This window comes from Pomacea canaliculata, linkage group LG10, assembly GCF_003073045.1.
Source record: "Pomacea canaliculata isolate SZHN2017 linkage group LG10, ASM307304v1, whole genome shotgun sequence".
NCBI classification, from domain to species: domain Eukaryota; kingdom Metazoa; phylum Mollusca; class Gastropoda; order Architaenioglossa; family Ampullariidae; genus Pomacea; species Pomacea canaliculata.
The window spans coordinates 22,376,906-22,396,964 of record NC_037599.1 but is presented as its reverse complement, the minus strand read 5'-3'; the positions used below and the strand labels follow the sequence as shown (position 1 = coordinate 22,396,964).

At 38.7% G+C, this 20,059-nt stretch overlaps 4 protein-coding genes across 4 annotated transcripts in view; 3 read left to right on the top strand and 1 right to left on the bottom strand.

Annotated features, from left to right (window-relative positions):
* The first annotated feature begins 1,784 nt into the window (after positions 1 to 1,784).
* Positions 1,785 to 3,206, top strand: LOC112573348 (complement C1q-like protein 2). The gene is made up of 2 exons (XM_025253629.1): positions 1,785 to 2,103; positions 2,345 to 3,206. The coding sequence occupies exons 1-2, from the start codon at positions 1,881 to 1,883 to the stop codon at positions 2,746 to 2,748; spliced, it is 627 nt and encodes a 208-aa protein (XP_025109414.1). The 5' UTR covers positions 1,785 to 1,880; the 3' UTR covers positions 2,749 to 3,206.
* Positions 3,207 to 4,336: 1,130 nt separating this feature from the next.
* LOC112573344 (CAD protein-like) overlaps positions 4,337 to 20,059 on the bottom strand; it is a 39,241-nt gene continuing 23,518 nt past the window's right edge. Inside the window, 18 exon segments of the mRNA XM_025253626.1 lie at positions 4,337 to 5,166; positions 5,594 to 5,688; positions 5,878 to 5,979; positions 6,437 to 6,592; positions 6,736 to 6,861; positions 7,302 to 7,372; positions 7,659 to 7,800; positions 8,104 to 8,181; positions 9,023 to 9,237; positions 10,620 to 10,658; positions 11,955 to 11,984; positions 12,458 to 12,716; positions 12,907 to 13,122; positions 13,459 to 13,478; positions 13,481 to 13,573; positions 13,753 to 13,954; positions 14,401 to 14,532; positions 14,760 to 14,924. Coding sequence (XP_025109411.1) covers positions 5,064 to 5,166; positions 5,594 to 5,688; positions 5,878 to 5,979; positions 6,437 to 6,592; positions 6,736 to 6,861; positions 7,302 to 7,372; positions 7,659 to 7,800; positions 8,104 to 8,181; positions 9,023 to 9,237; positions 10,620 to 10,658; positions 11,955 to 11,984; positions 12,458 to 12,716; positions 12,907 to 13,122; positions 13,459 to 13,478; positions 13,481 to 13,573; positions 13,753 to 13,954; positions 14,401 to 14,532; positions 14,760 to 14,924 — 2,244 coding nt within the window. The 3' untranslated portion in view covers positions 4,337 to 5,063.
* On the top strand, positions 15,372 to 17,478 carry LOC112573345 (complement C1q-like protein 4). The gene is made up of 2 exons (XM_025253627.1): positions 15,372 to 15,658; positions 16,381 to 17,478. Exons 1-2 carry the CDS (start codon positions 15,409 to 15,411, stop codon positions 16,779 to 16,781), a joined length of 651 nt encoding a protein of 216 aa, XP_025109412.1. The 5' UTR covers positions 15,372 to 15,408; the 3' UTR covers positions 16,782 to 17,478.
* LOC112573346 (complement C1q-like protein 3) lies at positions 17,772 to 19,777 on the top strand. Its single transcript, XM_025253628.1, has 2 exons — positions 17,772 to 18,053; positions 18,286 to 19,777. Exons 1-2 carry the CDS (start codon positions 17,822 to 17,824, stop codon positions 18,684 to 18,686), a joined length of 633 nt encoding a protein of 210 aa, XP_025109413.1. The 5' UTR covers positions 17,772 to 17,821; the 3' UTR covers positions 18,687 to 19,777.

The following is a 20,059-nucleotide window of genomic DNA, read 5'->3' as shown; positions in this document are numbered from 1 at the left end:
TATCATTAAACATTTTTCATGTATCCGTATATGATAATATGATAGGTCAATAATAGAATCCCTAAAACTTGTATTTTGTTGGCGAGACTAAATCAGCAGGATCTCCTGTAAGGGAAGTAAGATTTTGACTAGCAAGTCTTGCATGTTGCATTCTTGCTGTCACCTTGTGTCATTCCTTTATCTACATGTTACAGGGTTGTTCTGCAATCCAGCTCTCCTTAGCTTTCTAGCTGACTGTAGAACTTTCAACTTTGTCATCTTCACATGAAGACTTTCAGGTGTAAACTTGGACTGTTTCCTCAGTGCCTGGCCATCTGACCTTTGCCAGTCCTATGATGTCCTACTAGCATCCTTGTAGCTCATGGGCAAGTTTTCTCAACTTGCTTAACCTACGTGCAAATGATTCATGTTTCAATGGAAGTTCCTTCTTTTGACAGTATTGACTCCAGTACCATACTTTCTGCTGTCCCCTACCAGAATGGGACATGTAGTCTTTGTTATCTGGGCCTCAACTGACCTGGAATGATATTTTGTTTGCATTGTTTGTAGTCTTTCTCTGGGCTTCTGTTCATTTGGTTGTGCCCATCTCAACTTCACTTCCTCTCCAAGTGAGAACACAGCCAATACTTTTCAATATGTGGGTCTTGGTGGTGCAGTTATCATGGAAAAGCCTTCACCCAGTGATGCTGTTAGAATGTCAATTTGCTTTGGGAGTTAACTCCCTTAGCCTTTATCTTTCTCAACATTATTTACCAGGCACTGGTGTCATTTACCCATAGATGGTTGCACAGGAGATGGGGTGGAGGTCACACTTGCTAGCTACACTCACCAGGTATGGCCTGCCTGTTGAAGAAGGGTGTAACCACTGTCTTATATTAACAGCTTGGCAACATTGGTGTGAGTTAGGTGAGAGATGAGACTAAAGCTGCCATGAGAATGATGCTATCTCCCACAGGAGAGATGCTGCCCTTACCTGTCCACCTCCATATCCCCCTCCCCATGATGGTGATTACCCAGCCTAGTGCTTGAAGCATTTCTGTGGTCAGATACTGACAACACAGTAGAAACCCCTGATAATATCAAAGTTATCATTTTACCATTATTTTCAATAGCATTCTGCAAAAGGCACTGCTCCAAGCATTCCCTTCAATATTTCTTTTTAAAAATGTATGCATATGTAATTTATTTGTGAGCCAGTAAACTATCATAAAATCTTACCTGCGGAAGGTGCAAGGTTACTGCTGCATGTATCCTCTTTCTCCCTGGATTCTCTTCGTGTTACTCTGCAGCCATGAGGTCCTTTTGAAGTATTTCATGCTAGTAATACAAATGTTACAAGGAATATTTAAAAACAGTACTTGTGTTGATGAAACATAAAGTCTGCATGGCTGAGCGAGAAACCATGAACTACAAGGAGTTAATGAAGGAAGAATTTTTTCCTTTCTTCGCTTCTTAAAAAATCATTAAATTTTTTCCACTTTTTATAATTTGACATCAGAAGCTGTATATGAGAAGAATATTTTCTTATGCTCATCATCCTGGCATCAGTGACCCTCAGGTTTTATAATTTGCACATTCTCTTTTTAAGCACCCATAATAAAATCTTGCAAGCACAGTGTCAGAGTACTCAGCTATATGCAAATTTTGTGCCCCAAGGCTGCAAAGCCCACCTGTTACTAAGGAGCATTATTGCAACCCCCTCCACCTTCATTTTTCTGTTACCAAACACGGGCTGTCACCCAAAAAACACAGGTATGATTTCCTACAAAAATCTGGACCACAGAGGAGTATAAATCAAGGTGTACTATTTTTAGACCTAACCACAGAGGAGTATAAATAAAGGTTAACTATTCTGAGACCCAAGCACAAGTATTGTGATCATGATGAAGCTGCTACTGCTTGTGGTTATTTTCATGCTGGTTGGTAGTAATGAAGGAGATACGAGGATCAGACAGAAAAGGTCTGATGACACAAGTACCACTGCACTGGAAAATGTGGTACAGCAACAAGGAGCACTGATTCAGCAGCTGGGCACACAGGTACAAACACTGTCAGCCAAACTGATAGCCCTTGAAAAACGGCTGCCATCTACTTTTACCCCAGGTATGTGACTCTCATGTCTACTATTTCGATTTTTTTTTCTCACCCTTCTTATACCTTTAGTTATGGTTAATGATCAGTGATGACCAAAGCAGCCTTTACCTCCAGAGTCGAAAACAATGAAATAGATCAATGGAACTGTGTGTTCCATCTCTCATTATTACAGATGAAAATTTTCAAATAATTTTCCCTTTCTACTCCTTGCATTTTAAGTGGCTGAACATAGTTTGGATATTTCTTTCAGTGGCTTTCACTGTGCATTTTTCCCACGATGATGGAAATAACGGAATTGCACTGGGACCACATCAAGTACTGAAATTTGACAGTGTGGTGACCAACATTGGAGCTGGTTACAGTGTGCAGACAGGTATTTTCACTGCCCCAGTCTCTGGTGTCTACAGCTTCTTCCTGACCATCATGTCAACAAATGCACACGGGAATGTACATGTAGCACTGGTCAGGGACGGGACTGCCTTAGATGTAGTTTTTGCTGAAGGCCAGTCTGACGTATATGATCAAGGTTCCACTCAAGTGACCACCCACCTACGGTCAGGTCAGCAGGTGTGGGCTAGACAAAACAATGGTGATGCTGTCAGAGGTGGCTGGTGGACAATTTTTACTGGCTACATGATGCAAGCTGACGTGTGACCCATTTAAGAGTAACTGTTTGAATAAAGCAAATGTTAGGGACAAATAAATATAGCAATTCACCCAGTTTAACAGAACACCCAAGTAGCGCAGAAGCAACTCTCAACTCATGCAGCATTCCTCACCAAGGAAAAGAAAGCAAAGTTTGTCCCCCAAAGAAGTTTTTTATTAAAAAGAAAAATAAATTAGAAAAAATTTCATAGGCGGATTGCAGGCAGCAAAAAAAAAAAAAAAATGGAAGACCTAGAACAAGACATAAAATTTAAAGAATTGTAAAAAAAAAAGGTTTACTTAAGGCACCATTGGCGAAAATCATCTTTTTGCACACCCAGCAATTTTCTATCCAAAAGTCCACTAAAAATGCCCATAGTGAAAAGTCAGTATATAACATCTCTGGAATAATTTGTATAAGGGACTTTGTTCTGAATAAACAGATATTTTTCTAATGAAAAAATGTCTGAGATTCGTTTGACTTTGGCACTGTAAGTTTTGCTCATATGAATTTGTCATAGTACTATAAATGGATAATATATGAAAAACTCCTTCACTTTTAGAAAAACAGCAGGTTAAGTGCTGCTTTATTTCTTATTTTTGGTTGCAAGAAACTCTTACAGCTGGACAAGCAAATCTCAATGCCTTTATCAACAGAGAGCCCTTGCTCAACAGCTGATGACAGTGCTTGATGTTCTTTAAAATGTAGCATTCATTTAATGAGATTAACAGGAGACAAAAATATGCTAAAATAATTAGCGGATCTTATGAAATGCAAGAACAAAAAGCAAATAGGCCATAAAAGTGAAAACAGTCCAGCAAAATGCATACGTGTTGTGAATCACACTTTTGTAAAAAAAAACAAAAACAAACAAACAAAAAAAAAACCTGCTGTTTTAAGCATTACTTCTCCCTTGAATGCCACAAAAATATGCCACACAGCTTGCTATATTTCATCCAATCTTTTACTATGTGTGTATTTGCATAAATTTATCCAAAAGTTTATTTCTCACTAAAGACACAATGGAAAATTTCTTGTTTGTTCTTTTATGTAATAAGAATGAAAATACTAACTTAGTTTTATCAGATTTTAATGTACTGCTCAAAACTTTTGTTGTGTACATATACTGTGAACACTTTTGGCAAAATGCACTGTGATGCTCACCATGTAACAAAATACTATTCTAATTACTAGTGAATTCACCAACAGTACTCATGCATGCAAACATTTCAGAATGTGATAGTATATAAAATAAAATTTTCCAGAAGTATCATTTTTGTGCTTTGCTTAATAGTTCTCAGAAATGCCTAATCATTTATAGTCGCTTTCTATAACACATACCATACATTCAGCAAAATAATTTGTTTATAAATCTCTAGAAAAAAGTCACAAGAAAAAGAAGCAAAAACAATTGTAAACAAGTCAAATATCTTTGGGATTTACAATAGATGGTGATAGCTCAAAAAAACAAACAAAAAAAAACCCCAACAAATTCTCATTCAAATACCATCAACCCTAAGAAAAGGAGCATGTCATGAGCACTAATAATTGATGAGATCACAAGTTGGTCATCATTTGACTTCCACATCTTTGTACTGTCATCCATTTCAACCCACAGCTCCAGCCACGAGGCCAGGAAAGTAATCATCTCATTTGCTCAACCAAAGACACCAATGTCAGAAGCTATGTGGATGGAATTCACAATGTCACCCTCCAGTCTACCTTCACCCAGGCATAACTTACCCTTTATTCTTTCATTGTTTCTCATTCTCTACCTTGTACATGTACCTAAAATATTCACCCAACATTTTTTTCAGGCAACCAATCGCTTATCATACTCTTCATTTACCCGGCACCCAGGCATCTTACTCCATGAATATCTTTCAAACATATCATAAAGCTTCATGCTTTATTTCAAGCAATCAGTATTTGATTCCCAAGTCCAGAAACATTTTGTCTGTGCTTAAGTTTCAGACAAAAGGCAAGAAAACAGGCCTCACAAAATCCCTCACAACCTTCTGTTTTTGACTTTTTGTTGCTCATAACAAATTTTTGCACGTTTACAGTTATGCTAAAAACGGCAAAAATTCAGTCTTCCCTGAAGAACCAAATGACCAACTATAAACTGTGTAGCAGGCATTCTACTGTACACTTTATACCAAATCAAAAAGCATTCCGTCATATTTCCACTTCGCTCAAAACATAAAATATATAAAGACAACAAATATGTATCAGAAGGGATTACTGTCAACAGTACAACAACAAAAGAGAAAAAAAAAGGTTTGTTCAGATGTCTGTTTCTTGGCTGATGTCCGTTTCATCTTCAGCACTTGCCTAGCACCAAAGCCAGGAGTGCCATTCGCACATACATCCCATTCTCAGCTTGTCGGAAATAGGCCGCGCGTGGATCAGTATCAAAGGTGGTGCTGTGAAGACAGAAGTGAAGCACTACTTGATCAGCAACTGAATACATTGCTTTTGTAATAATAAACAATAACCTCAAACTTGGAAAGATCGTCATTAAATTACAAATCAACAGCATTGGCCTAACAGATAAACATGGGCCTAGTCAAATGGCAGCAACAAAAACTAATTATCAATTATCAGTTTCAGTGGCACTGCCTCATAGAAACAGCACATGTACAAATGTCCATTTGCTTTACAGAGTCAATGTCAGCGTCAGCATGGCTTGTCTTCTTTAGGTCAAAGTGTGCAAAAATATAACTGATGTTACTCTTTGGATAAATGAAGATAACGAATAAGCGCCTATCATTGCAAAGACTGCATTTCTGCTCAGAAAGGTATCAGAGAACATCTGCCTATAATCCATGTGGGCTGAACTATGTTACTGACCTGATCTCATCAACACGAGGCAATGGGTGCATGACAACCATTCGACGCTTGGCAACGGTCATCAGTTCTGGGGTCACGATATAGTGTCCACACATCTGGAGAGCATAAGTGTGGACAGTCTTAGGCTCTCTTGAAAAATATTTTCAACCCTACTTGAAATGCATTCAGTCAACAATTTACCCATTGTGTTTTTCATGTGCTCCTACATTTTTAAAGGACTTTCATCAAGCTGCTTCAAAAACAACATATTTGTGACTGTTCTAGAAGTCAGATTACACTCTTACTTTGTTGTACTCTTCAAGAGATGAAAAGCGTTCCTTCTGGATTCTTGTCATGTACAACACATCTGTGTCTGGTAAGGCATCCTCCAACTTATCAAATGTCTCCTGTGATTATGTAAAAAAAAAAAAAAAAAAAAAAAATCAGCTCTCATATCTTCAGTCTTTTTTAATTTTATGAGGTAATGGGCTCTTTAAAATGTCCAAATAATACATAGACAAGCAAGATTCGGTTTTGAAAATTTCACTAGATTCTTGCTGTAGCAGGTTGTACATGAAGTAGAAATGAATTGTACGCTGGGAGCAGATTCTGGCTGTTTATCTTTTATCTTATGACATTCTGTTTGTTGAGTGCATCTATGTAAGTCTGTGTGTCTGTATGAGCCCGACATAGGACTGGGATACAACACTAGGTAAGTTTACTGCTTTAGTAGTAGTAGAATTAAAACTGTAGGCTAGAGGGACATTGAGTGTCAAAGAGAAGAAACCAGTTGTAACTGAGCAAATCAGGACTAACTACTATCTAAAGGCACAAAGAGAAAGAACAGACAAAGCCTGCACACACCTGTGGAATTTTCTGTGACCGCAGATAGTTCTGAATGTCTCGTGGCATTTGCAGCTCAGCAGGGGCTACATAGCGGATGCTGACGCGATACAGGGCAAGCAAGCGGGCAAGGGAGTGAACTGTTCGCCCATTCTTGAGGTCGCCAACCATTGTAATCTGGATGGAATCAGAAAGCAAGTCTTGATGCAAAATTTCATAACAACATCAACAGCAGAAATAACATTAAAATAAAGATATAGACAACAATGGAGAAATAAGAGAACAGAAGGTAAGAAAACTTTTGCTGTACAAGAACATACCGTCAGCTCGTTGACAGTACCAATCTCTTCACGGATGGTAAAGATGTCCAGGAGGGCCTGTGTTGGATGTTCCCCTGTCCCATCCCCAGCATTGATAACAGGCTTGCGACTCACTTTTGCGGCTTTCTAAAATACAGTGATCAGAATGCAATATTTACACGTATCCTCCTTTGTAAAGATACTGTACTAAGAAATGGATTTTGAAAAAAATTATTATACTAGAGGGAAAGCTTGCAAAAGAAATTGTAACTTTACACAACAGCATTACCCTAACAGAGCAATTGCTTATTTTGGTGGGAAAATGAATAATAAAAACAAGTGCTACATATGTAAAGATCACTGGCAGAGCAATGTGTAAGGCGAACAACTGTTCATTTCATGATGAATTCTTTAACAATCTTTACACCATTACAAAAAGAAAAAAATTGTATGAACATTACATTGAATTAAATCAGATGATGTTGTTTCAATGGAGACTTAAACGGCGACTGCCAGCAGATGAAATGATGAGATATGATGGTGAAAAAAAGTATGCAAAAATAAAGAAAAAAATTGTAAAGACTCACTTGAACTGAATCTGCAATAGGGTGACGCACCACCAGTACATCGCAGTACCCAGCCATCATTACCACTGTGTCTGCAACACAAAGTAGCTGATTCATTTAAATCTTTTTCAGCCACTTTTAACTAGGGTGATCAACTCTACATGCCTGCTTGCAGTAGGTCTCTGGTGTTCTGTAAAGTTTTCCGTGAACTTATTGTGAGATTATGCTAAGCCCCACACTACATTTTTAACCTCTCTACTGTCATCAATACTTCGTCTTTAAATGAACAATGACTAACTTGTTGCACAAATACAAATGATGCCAATGACTAGGCAAATGTTTGTAAATTTAGGAGTTAACAAATGAAAAGCACTGCACCTTCCAATGTCTCCCCCTTCTTGGCTGAGGAGGTGGCTTCATTGAAGGGGATAACCCTGCCGCCAAGTCGCTCCATAGCAGCTGTGAATGAGCAGCTGGTACGAGTGCTGGCTTCATAAAACATCGATGCTAAGACCTTCCCCTGTTGCAAGAGTGGGGAAAAACATTTTAAGCTCCATGCAAAACAGACAACAGCAAATATGAATGAAGTTTGTGCTAAGGTGGTAAGTTTCAAAGCTACAACTAATTTTCGAATCCCTAGATCCTTGATCATGGAATATTCTTTACTAATTTTCCTTTCAGAATATGAAACCTGTGTGAGGGCCAGACTCCTTGTGTTTTTGAAGCTCTATTTAAAAAACAAAACCCAAACAAAACTAGCTTTAAGATACCTCAAACCGCCCCCCTACCAAAAAAAAACCACAAAGAAGTTAAAGCCACTTACTTTTAGCACATGATCTAGAGGTCGATCCTTCATTACAGCCACTCGGTAATTGTGAGCAAGGTTAAAGATATGCGACAACTGCAAACAACAACAAACATTTCAATTGTGCATTGTGCGTTTATTAGTTAAACACAGGTTTATAAGAAACAAATTCAAGCAGTATTTACAAAACCACTATTGAGGCATAAAGATGACCCCATAGTGTTAAAAAAAAAAAAGTGTATTACCCTCTTATGACTGTAAAATGCATTTGTCATAAATATTAAAATATAAAAACCTAAACATCTCTAAATACACACCTCATGTTCAATGAAACCATCTTCTCATGCTTTCATACACAAGTGTGCTGTCACTTTCTCTCAAGCACTCTCTGGTCATTTGTGTACACTATTTATGTGTACAGCTAAGTCTATACAAATCTGTTTTATCTGTAAATTGAAGTATGTGCTGTATACTAAAGTGCTGCTACATTTAAGTAATGTAAATTTTCATTTATTAACGAAAAAAGATTTATTGGAAGAGTTAACAAGTGACATAAATATACGTGTAGACAGTGTCTATATCAGCTGCAACTTATTTAACACAGGTGTATCAATACAATTCTGCTATAGCTTTCATGACATTTGAATTCGTGGGTGCAAAACTGTATAGCAAGAGTTAAGCTTTGCAAGGGAATATGTCAGATTGTAGAATTGTAAATGCTTTTCTGAGCCTCGTGGTAATAGGTAAAATAATTCCTGGAACTGATGATCATTTTCTGTTCTTCTTGACACATTCTGTTTTCTTTTTGGAAAACTATGTTTCATCCTCATGACCACGAATCCCTCCCATACTTGTCCAAAGGCATGAGTCATAGTCCCACACACAACAAGTCTGAGTCTTTCCCTTTCTTTATGTTTTTCTTTGAGGCCTGGCTTACCTGGTCCTTATTGAATATGCTGACTGACAGGATGTGATGGTTGGTGATGCCAGGGATGTATTGGGGCAAGCTGACCTGCTGCAAGTGATGTGGCACATGTGATGCTGGTTCTGAAAGTGGCATTGACACTGAAGGATGGCCAACGATGGGGCCACCCAACTGAGACATCAGGTCACGCTTTAAGTCGGGGTGAGATACATGGATATCTCGTAAATCTGCACGAAGATACTATGTTTAGTAAAGTGGAGAATATACACAAAACATTTATATGCATATCATATCCATAAATTATTTCAATTTCTTAGATACAAAATATTTTATTCTTTCCAACATTCTCAGCTTCATTCAATCAGTTTTCTCTATTTACACACAGATAACATCGATGTAAAATGCAAATGACACTTTTTTCTCCATCCTGCACAATACATATTTCCATGTGACAAACAGAGATTACAGTTGTCGTGTCACAGGCCTCCTGTGTTTTCCGGAATGTTTAACCTTTTTGTGGCTCACAGACTAACAGTTTATGTCGAATGTATGGTTGAATATATGAAAACATTAGATAGCAAAGGGTGACAGAAAGTGTTTAGTGAACGCAGTTCACCATTAGGTTTTGGCCAGAAAGAGGTGTGAAATTTTACTCAGGTCTGGGATACCAAGAGAAGAAGACGTGCCTGAGTCAGGAGTGTACATCTCCTGAGTTGAGATTTTGTGTAGCAGAGGGTAGTGTCGATTGACAAAGGATACAGCACGGTACTCACCCGTTGTTGGATTAACCTCATCTAGACGAGATATGACATCTTTTTATAAATTACTTAAGGAAATGTATTAATGACATGTGATTAATGTACTCAATGACTTGCTATAGCACTGATAAGCTAGATAATAAAACTGGAACTTTGTTGATGAACTGGAGAGAGTGTGAGGATTGTAATCCTTATAATTTGAGCTATTTGACTAAGTTGTGATTGATTGGGGAAGTGCCTCGGAGGTAAACATTGTATCAATCACTAGACGTTTGTTGCCTATACAGTATTGTGTTGAGGCGAGTTGTCATTTATGCAGAAGTGTTTTGGGCAGCCTCAGGCAAGAAAGCGCATTTGTCTGGTGCGAGTGTGTTGTTGAGCAACACGTGCCGTGACACGTCATAAGTCTGATGAGTTCACAGATTGTAGTTGTCATATAACATGTCTGATGAGCTGGCACATGAAGACAAGAGACTGCTTCCTTATCACAAAGATGCACATAAAATGTCGCCAACTTCATTCTTACTCTTCTGTTCAGTAGTGCTGGGAAGATTTATCTGAAAATCCTGCACATACAAACTCTCTCTTTCTCTGTCTCACAATGCATGCATACACATTGCAATGTCAACAGCACACAAACACTCTCGTTACACACATCCTACCTCCTGCGCCAAAGAGAAAGCAACAAAGATTAAAAATTAACAAATCAACATACTCTCAAAAATCTAACATGTCAACTTACTCTCAAACTGACAACCATGCTACACCATGTTTATTGCTAACATCTTGGGAGAGGGTAAGAATCACCGCAAGCCAGCAAAGAAGGGATAAAGAAAAGCAGATTTACTTACCTCTCGTTTCCCTGTAAAGAGATTCAGGTGATTCACTCACTGCAAAACCAACCAAAGCATGCTAGTTAGAACAAGCTACAGCTCCTCATTACTGCTGAATTGGCTGAAGTGTTTGAGATTCGTATGGTGAGCGCAGAGTGAACCCACTGGGAGGGTTCCCAATAGAGGTTACATTTGAGAAGTGCAGTGATGAAAGATTGGGAGTAAGACTGGGGTTAAGAGGGGGAGGTGAGGGGAATGGGTGAGCTTGTGTCCTGTTCATATTAGCAAGCTGTTAACAGACTCTACAAGCAACTCAACAGTGATGAACTTTAAAGTGGATGATTCTACTTTTAATCAGCTATCCTATCTGGGTGATAATTTCAAACACAATCACATCTAGTGCTGCAGTTTTAAGTCATTGCACACAAAACTGTCAAGCTTGCATTCAATGGCCAAAAAAAAAAAAAAAAAAAAAAAGCAATATGCCAATAACATTGGCATATCTATCTTGCACACAGCCAAGTATATGAAAAAAATTTCTTAAGCAAATATTGCAGGAAGCTGAACTGAACAGAAAAGTTTTGTTTCCTCTTCTGACACTGCATGAGTAACAGCTTCATTAGAAATTAAAAACAAAAGTAGGTATGTCTCAAAAATTCACAAAAAAGTGAAAATGGCAAGGCAGAAAGTCTACTTTTACAAAAACAGTACACCTCCATCTCTACATAAAAACAGTTGACTTGTTTGACAAGTTGAGGAATAACTCTTTACCGTTCAGTCGATTATTTATAGTCAATAAACCTACGTCTACTCTGTGACTGAGGAATAAACTCTAACTATAAGGAGTTCAGCAATATAACAGTGTGGGTAAGGTTTTCCAAATAAGCAAGTCCCTCAAACAAAGAGAAAAAAGCTGAAGGGAATAAACAACTTCAGAGGTGGACAAGATTTACACAACAAAGACAAAAGCACTAAGTATGCCAGCAAAAAAGTTTACCACACAACTTCTCCTTGTACATACTTGCACTTGTATTCTACGATATGTTTAGACCCATGGTTGATTCTGATCAGTTAACTTTAAATACAATTTTGAATGGATAGTTTACTAAGTACTTTAGCATTTATTTTAATGACAGTGTCATTATGCAAGCACATACATTTCTGAAACAGAAATGGTTTTTTTCCTGTAAGAATCATGCCAATTATTTAATTATTTTGTGTTGAAAAAAAGCTAAAATACAGTACAAGTATTGCAAGAGAGTGTGGTATTTACAAGCCTGTAATAAAAGCCTCTAACTGAGCATAAGCAACACAAATAAGTCGCGTTACGTTAAAGAGAAAAACCTCCAGTACCAATGAAACGATGCAAATCCCTGCCATCATCTGCAATGCAAACAGTTTTTAAGCGTGATTCTAAACACTGCACCTGCATTTAGTGCAGTGTGACAGCGACAAGCTGAAATGGAGCTTTGTTTTCAGATAAAGGAATAATGTTTCACCCTAAAGACCACAGAAGGTCACAAATGTGTGTATGCCTATTTTCAAATCCTCATTCAAGACACAATTTTTTTAGCTATTTAGTTCCTATTTTTTGGTTCAGCTTCATTTGTTTACCGACTTTTCCTCATGTGTCTGTGCATACCTTGGTCCTTAGGTTAGGTCATTACTATTATTATTAAACACAAGATGTCAAATCAGCCTAAACATGCAATCAAGCCAGCAGCACTTCCACCACATTCACACACTTCATCATCCCCAAGCAGAAAGCACTTCACACAAACTAAAAGCCATGTTACTTCTCAAACCCCATGATGCAGAAAAAAAAAGAATAGCGGTAAGGTCAACTCAAGACTTACGCAGCATGGCTGCCCTGCCAGACCCGCTCTTGTCTGGGATGGATGGAGGTACAGGGGGAATGTGAGACGGCACAACAGACAATTGAATACTTTGGAGCGGCATAGGGATAATCTTGCGTGGACTGTTTGGTTCTGACACATTCTGTGACACCATGCCAGATGGAATCTGGATTGTAAGTGGCTGGTCAGGAGCTGCTGGCAGCACTGGAGGAGCTGGTAAAGTCCGGACATCCTGCCCAAATCCTGGCTGTGTCAGCACCTGCAACAGATCAAATATTCTATTTCAGAGAGGTCTCATTTCTCAAATACACTACATGCACCAAGAACTAGCACCAAAAGAGCTCAATAAATTCTACTGTTCAGGTTGTTGAAAAATTTTTCAAAATAAACTATTGTCTGTGGTACATCCCTGTTATCCATTCGAAAGTCCTTTGTGTATGTCTGATTACCTGCCCATCGATGAAGGCAGTCTCTCCCCTCAGCACCACGCGTCGCACCATGCCAGTCACCTGGTGGCCAGCAAACGGAGTCCAATGAGACTTGGTGTAGGTCATGGCGTCTGGAATGGTCCAAGTGGTCTCAATATCAACCTCAACATATGTGTCAGGCTGTTCTGGTAAGTTGAAGATCCGGCGAGGGTTGGTGTGAAGCTTAGCAATGATGTCCTGTGTATGAACAAAACATTTTGAACAAGCTCTGCTGCAAATAAATGTGAATATGTATGTGTATGTATGCATGCATTTGTAAGGGTACGAATGGGCATCTATACACTCTCTCTCATTGTGTACACATACAAGCTTGACTTCATCCATCTGCATGTGAGATTAAAAAGCAATCAAGATAAAAAACTGTCTTGAAGTATATCTAACAAACTGGAGTTAGAACAAATTGAGATCAGGAAAGTTTGGGAATTTTTTTTTTTTACACTCATCAAATAAGTATTTACAGCAACTTGTGACAATTACTTCATCCACTCCAAAAGAATAAAATGTCAAACTTACCTCAATCGTCAATCTCCCTCAGCCACAGCTGTTAACAAAAGCGGCAGCATTGTCTCGAGACCAGGAAACCCAGGTGGTGGCTTCTGGCTGTCCTTCTCTTCCACAGAGTGCGGTGCTGCAGAATGCAAGCAGTTTTTTTTAAAATCAATAAATATCATCATCACTTTCTACTGCTCTTCACTATTTCAAAAACAATTCTCAGGCATATGTGCACACACATACACAGGCGAATGCTTGTAAGAGCAAACAGAAAAACTCCAACACAAAACATGCCAAAATGATGTCACTACTTACCATGGTCAGTGGCAAAGCAGTCGATGATGTCCATGTTATCCCACAGGGCCTGCTGGTCCTCTTGAGACACCAGGGATGGACAAACCTTTCCTCGACCACCCCCTAGGCGTTCAGCATCAGCAGCTGTAAGGAAAAGGTGATGTGGGGTCACCTCACATGTGACTGGCAGTCCCTTCTCTTTAGCTGCTCGCACCACCAAAATCTGCCAAAACAGCATCATCATCATAACAAATTGTGCAGGTCAGCTCCAAGAGAAAATTCAATTAAAATATTTTCATAACCTTTTTGTAAAAGGCAAACAAACATTCATCTGGGACATCTAACAAGAAGTACAGTGTGTGTAAGTGTTAACAGATTAAAAGACAAGACTAACAAGCTTAAAAATCCTTAGAAACGGGTAATAACAAATTCTTCTTAACATCTAAGAACATCTTAATCTTAAAATGTGTAAGAAAGCAAGTGCCTCTAAAGCTTGAGACAGGAGTGGCGCAGGAGAGGAAGAGACAAAAACCCATTTCACTGAAACTTGAAACACATTTCACTGAACAAGCCTATTTCACTAAAACTAAGACTGATACACACTTCAGCTTTTTAGCAACCCACCATCATTTTAATTATCTCTTGCTACCCACACTTCAGCCTACCTACCTCAGCTTTTCTAGCCACATGGCAGATGTGAACTGGGCGTTGGAAGAGATCTGCTATGAACAGGATGGCCGCAGTAGTAGCACCTTCAGCATGGGCACAGATTGGGATGTTGCGAGGCCAGTGTTCAAAATGCTGAAATCAGAGAAAATCACAAATGGATGCACATGAGTACTTGTGCATGCAATCACTCATTCTTAGAGAACATGGCAAGAAAAAAAGAACTTGCGATACAGTCAAATACCAAAATTAGCACTCAAATTTAAGGTCACCTTCCTAAGACCAATAAAGAATCATTGATAAAAAAAAATAAAATATGTGCAGTAAACAGAAGTAAAACTGGTAATCTTTCAAGTGTCTACCTTGATCCAGACACAGATATCATCCAGTCTCAGTGTGGTGAAGGTCTCATTCAGGTACATCTTGAGGGCCACGGCTTGTGATGCCAAGTTAGGCGCTGTTGTGAAGTTTTGGTTACTGGCACCAATGTACAAGCCATAGTCACAGTAAGCACTCTGCCGGGCAAGCTGGGAAAAAGAACAGAGATAAATCCAAGTATTAACAAACAGAATTAAAAAATAAGTGTCACCCCATACAACAACCACTTCATCTTATACCCATTTGCATGCATTAAAACAGTGAGCATGCCATTTCTCAGCATAAATATCACAGACTTGTATTACATATCTGTGATAAATACCTTGCATCAATTTGCATCCCTTTCACAACCTTTTCCTATGATAAACACTGTTGCATTAAAAGTCCCTTGTCAGTGTTATTTCAACTCTTGGTTCATCAAGACCTGTGACATGACCCTGTAAGCGGTTATCACTAAGCGCAGCACCGATGTTTCATTCCATTCCCATGTTGCCAAACTCCAATCCAAACATCTGTTGTTTGCTGTCTGCTTCTCACTGCACATAGGAACGCCTTTCTTAAAAATCGTGTGACTATAAGATGAAAGCCGATTAGAACTCAAGATTTACTCTGCCAAAAGACCTCTGTTAAAACATGCTGCCTAAGATGAAGCTGCTACTGCTGGCAATTTTGTTTAACTTAGTACGCAGCAGCAACGGACTTGCAGTCTTCCGACAGAAAAGATCAGACGACACAAACCTGTCTGTACTGGAGACTGTGGTACAGCAGCAAGGAGCAAAGATAGAGCAGCAGGAAGCAAAGCTCCAGCAACAGGAAGCACAGATTCAGACACTGCAGGCAAAGCTGATCACATTCGAAAATTCTCATGCTTCAACTCCCCCAGGTAAATTTGTTTTTTAATGAAGGAAAAATCCTTGAAATGCCTTAAATCCTATATTTTTTCCCAAGAGCCTTTCTACCCACAGATTCTGTTATGCTTGTATTTTGATCAGAATCTTTCTGCCCAAAGATTCCGTGACAGTTTGACCTTGCTCAGCACTTTAGCTATCACCACAGCCATATTGTACCATGTTAGCTCACTATAGCCACTCACTATTCCTGCATCTCCTATCAGCTTTGTATGAGCTGGTTTATCTGTGAACTTTTAAGAAATTGTTTGGCAACATAGAGGGTTAGGAAAAATTGTTAACATTAATACGGAGTGTGGTATCATCTGTTTCCCACAAAATGTGTGTCCAGTCCTTAAATCCTTAAAGTTGGTCAATAGGTTTTTCTGTGTTGAACATGATGGTGAACAGGTGGAAACTATCCTTTAGATCTCCTTGCGCATGATTTTTTGTGAATAAATTGTTTCTACCATTTCAATGTTAACATAATCTTGAATAACTGAAATACTTATTCAGAGTGCAAAGAGACTAACCCTTCCCAAGTTTAAATTGCCCACTGGGACAAACAAAGTTGGTCCCTGTCATACCTTCAGCCACAAAAAGATATCTTAAGTAACAGTTAATACACAAGTCAACATTATTCTATCCTGTAAAAAACTTCAAGCTTAAAATTTCCTTTACATGGTTGGAATCCTGCTCAGTTTGGTATCTCTTGCAGTGGCTTTCACAGTCCATTTCACCAACGATGCTGCCGACAATGGTGTAGCACTAGGACCCCAGCAAGTACTGAAATTTGACAATGTGCTGACCAACATCGGTGGTGGCTACAATGCACAGACGGGTATTTTCACGGCCCCATTCTCTGGTGTCTACTGCTTCTTTCTCTCCGTCATGTCGACAAATACACATACAAGTGTATATATTGCTGTTGTGAAGGATGGATCTATTTTGGATGTCGTCTTTGCTGAAGGCCAGTCAGATTTTCAGGATCAAGGTTCCACTCAAGTGACCACCCATCTGGATTCAGGTCATCAGGTGTGGGCTCGACAAGCTGGTGGTGATGCAGTGAGAGGTGGCTCATGGACTATCTTCACTGGTTACATGATAAAGGCCGACTGATCATGCCACAGGAGATACTTGACATGTCCTCATGGACCATCTTCACTGGTTACATGATAAAGGCTGACTGATCATGCCACAGGAATGAGTAGTACCTGACATGTCCTCATGGACCATCTTCACTGGTTACACAATAGGGGCCAACTGATCGTGCCACAAACACGAGTAGTACCTGACATGTCCTCATGGTTCTTTGCTTTCTTCAACAGGGCACATACTGTTGAATGTGACTATGTTTGGCAAACTTTTATCATGGTCATATTAAATTTGCCATATACAGTCATTGGCTTATTCACCATGATTTTATTTATACTGTGCTTATTACATTGTCTCCAGTACAGTCAATTAACCATAGTGCATAAAAGATATTTCCTAATCTTCCATAATAATGTCATCTCTAGGCCAATGTCACCTAGAAGAGGTGAATCATAACAGTTATTGTGTTATCACAATTATGCTGCAGTGTTAAAAACATATTTACAATATTCTTGTTGACTAGTCATACCTGCTGGCTGGCAAATAATGCATTTCTTTTAGTGCTTTCTAGTATGGTGTCACTATGATTGTTATGTTTATTATTTATACAAGTTCTAACTGAGTCACTATGTCTACTAGCTGGCAAATCATGAATTTGTTTTTGTACTTTCTACAACAGAAATTTATCGGTCAATTGAGAGAAAAACTGAATAAAGACAATTTTATATTCCTTATTAGTATGCATGTGTGTTAATGAGAACCCATTCTATGATCAGATGCTTACACTGTTCAATTAAAACTAACTTGATTAAGAGGAAAACACCATCAGCTTCATTCTTACACCAACAGTTGTTATTGTTTGTCCATAATCCATTCACTCATATTTCAGCACATATCAAACTTTGCCATGACCATCAACTAAACCATATCACAATGATAAATGTTATCATTTACTAAATGCAAGTCCAAAGGTCTGATGTGCGCTGTTCGCCACTTGCAGCTCACTAATCATTTCTTACTAAACCTGAAACAGGACTGTACCCAACTAAGAACAAACGTCTGCTATGTCGAAAGAAATCCGCACGACTATGACCAACATGAAGATGTTACTGCTGGTAGTTATGTCCTGTTGTGTAGGTAGCAGCACAGGAAGTACAAATTTCCGAGAGAAAAGATCTGATGATACAACCATAGCAGCACTGGAGGCTATTGTGCAGCAACAAGGAGCACAGATTCAGACACTGCAGGCAAAGCTGACTGCCCTTGAATACCGGTTACCATCAACCTTTACCCCAGGTACACTTTTGTGTTAAAAAACACTTTATGTCCTACAAGCAAGAATATGCATGCAGTTTTGTGTCCCATTCGGAATTGAGAATGAAGATTTGTTTCGCTTTTTTACAAAAAAATTGCAACTGCTAGCAAACGTTTAAGTTTCTGTTTTATGTGTCAAAAAACTGTTGTTATACTCACTGTCCATAATAGGAAATCTGAGCATCCCTGAAGATGATGTGACTATCTCTTACAGTGGCCTTTACAGTCGGGTTCTCTCATGATGATCAGGATAAAGGAATTGCAATGGGACCACTGCAAATACTGAAATTTGACAATGTGCTGACCAACATGGGTGCAGGTTATGATGAGACGACAGGTATTTTCACAGCCCCAGTCTCTGGTACCTATGGGTTCTACCTGTCCGTCATGGCACCCAATGCACATGGATATACACGCATATCAATTGTCAAAGCTGGGTCTATCTTGAACGGTGTCTTTGGTGAAGGCAAGACTGATATATACGACCAAGGTTCAACCCAAGTGACAACCCACCTGCAATCAGGTCAGAAGGTGTGGGTTCAACAATATGAAGGTGATGCCGTGAGAGGTAGCTGGTATACAATTTTCACAGGCTTCATGATACAGGCTGACTGATTGTGCCATCTGACTGATTGTTTTTTTATATTATCATCTTAACTAGTAACCAAATGAATAAGACGAAAGTGTGCAGCTGTACGAAAGTCTGCTCAGACTTTTTCTCATACCCCCACCACAACCACTCCCGCAACACAAAAAATAAAATGAAATGCGAACTTACGAAAATAAGGCCGAAATGTTCCCAAAGTCAAGAATGGTAAAGTATTGCTATCCTGAATGACATGGTTTACTTAATGTGATCATTTCTGTTTACCATGCACATATATGCATGTGCATGTACATAAACACATATCAAGATTTCTTTTTTACCACATTTTACCCAGAAAAACTGTGCCTGAAACTGGTGCATTACTTTCCTATAATACAAATCATTTTCATTAGCTCAGTAGTTATGAAACTTCTTATTAGACACTGCACTATAGAGAATTTTTGTAATATTTAGCATTGGTATGATTCACACATAGGTAAAATGGTTCCTCCTGCTCACTTTCAAATTCTTTTCCCCCTTTAAAAGTCAGAATAAAGAAAATTTTTTGCAAGAGACATAAGATGGAAATATTTTATCAGTATTGTCGATGTTTATTTTGCAGGTAAAAAAATACACAATGCAATGTTTTATGAGGAAGTAAATGTACATGGTAGGATATACAAAGATCAGTTTTATCTTTGCTGAAGGTCCGTCTGACCTTCAGGAGTGAGGATCCACTCAGGTGGGTCCCACAACACGAACTGATAAGAGTCCCCAGTACCTTAACAGATGCAGGTGATATCATCCTGCAGTGTTTATTCCTTGTTATTCCTTGTTCCTAACCCTCTTGAGGGGCATAGGGCCACAAAGCCTGCAGTGTACCAGACCAAATCTTTCCTAGTAATTTCTTACTTCTCCAATTTCACCTAAAATTTGTGCACCAGATAGCATTACCCAGACTGAGTTATCACAGTTATGCTGCAATGTTAGAAAATATTTACATTCTTATTGGATAATCATGCCTATTGGCAAATCATGTTTGTTGTGCTTTGCATTATGGGGTAATATGAGCTAAATTGTGAGAAAAACTGAATAAAGACTTTTTATGTCGTATATCTGTGATGAGAACATTTCTGCAGTTACATGTTCATATTATTAAAAGAAAGTTTATGGTTTCAATACAGCAAATCAGAATCAGAACAATACTATCTCTTAATTCATTTTTCAGACACCTATGTTACCTGTTTAAATAAAATCCAATTTTTTAATATTTCTTAAGACAGAGGTATGTCTCTCCACTACATCGAGTTATCGCAACGGGAAACCACTTTTCATTCCTCTGTTGCCAGAGACAGGTCTAAACATTAGTGTTTGCTGTTTGTCACTCAAAGCACACTGCTGT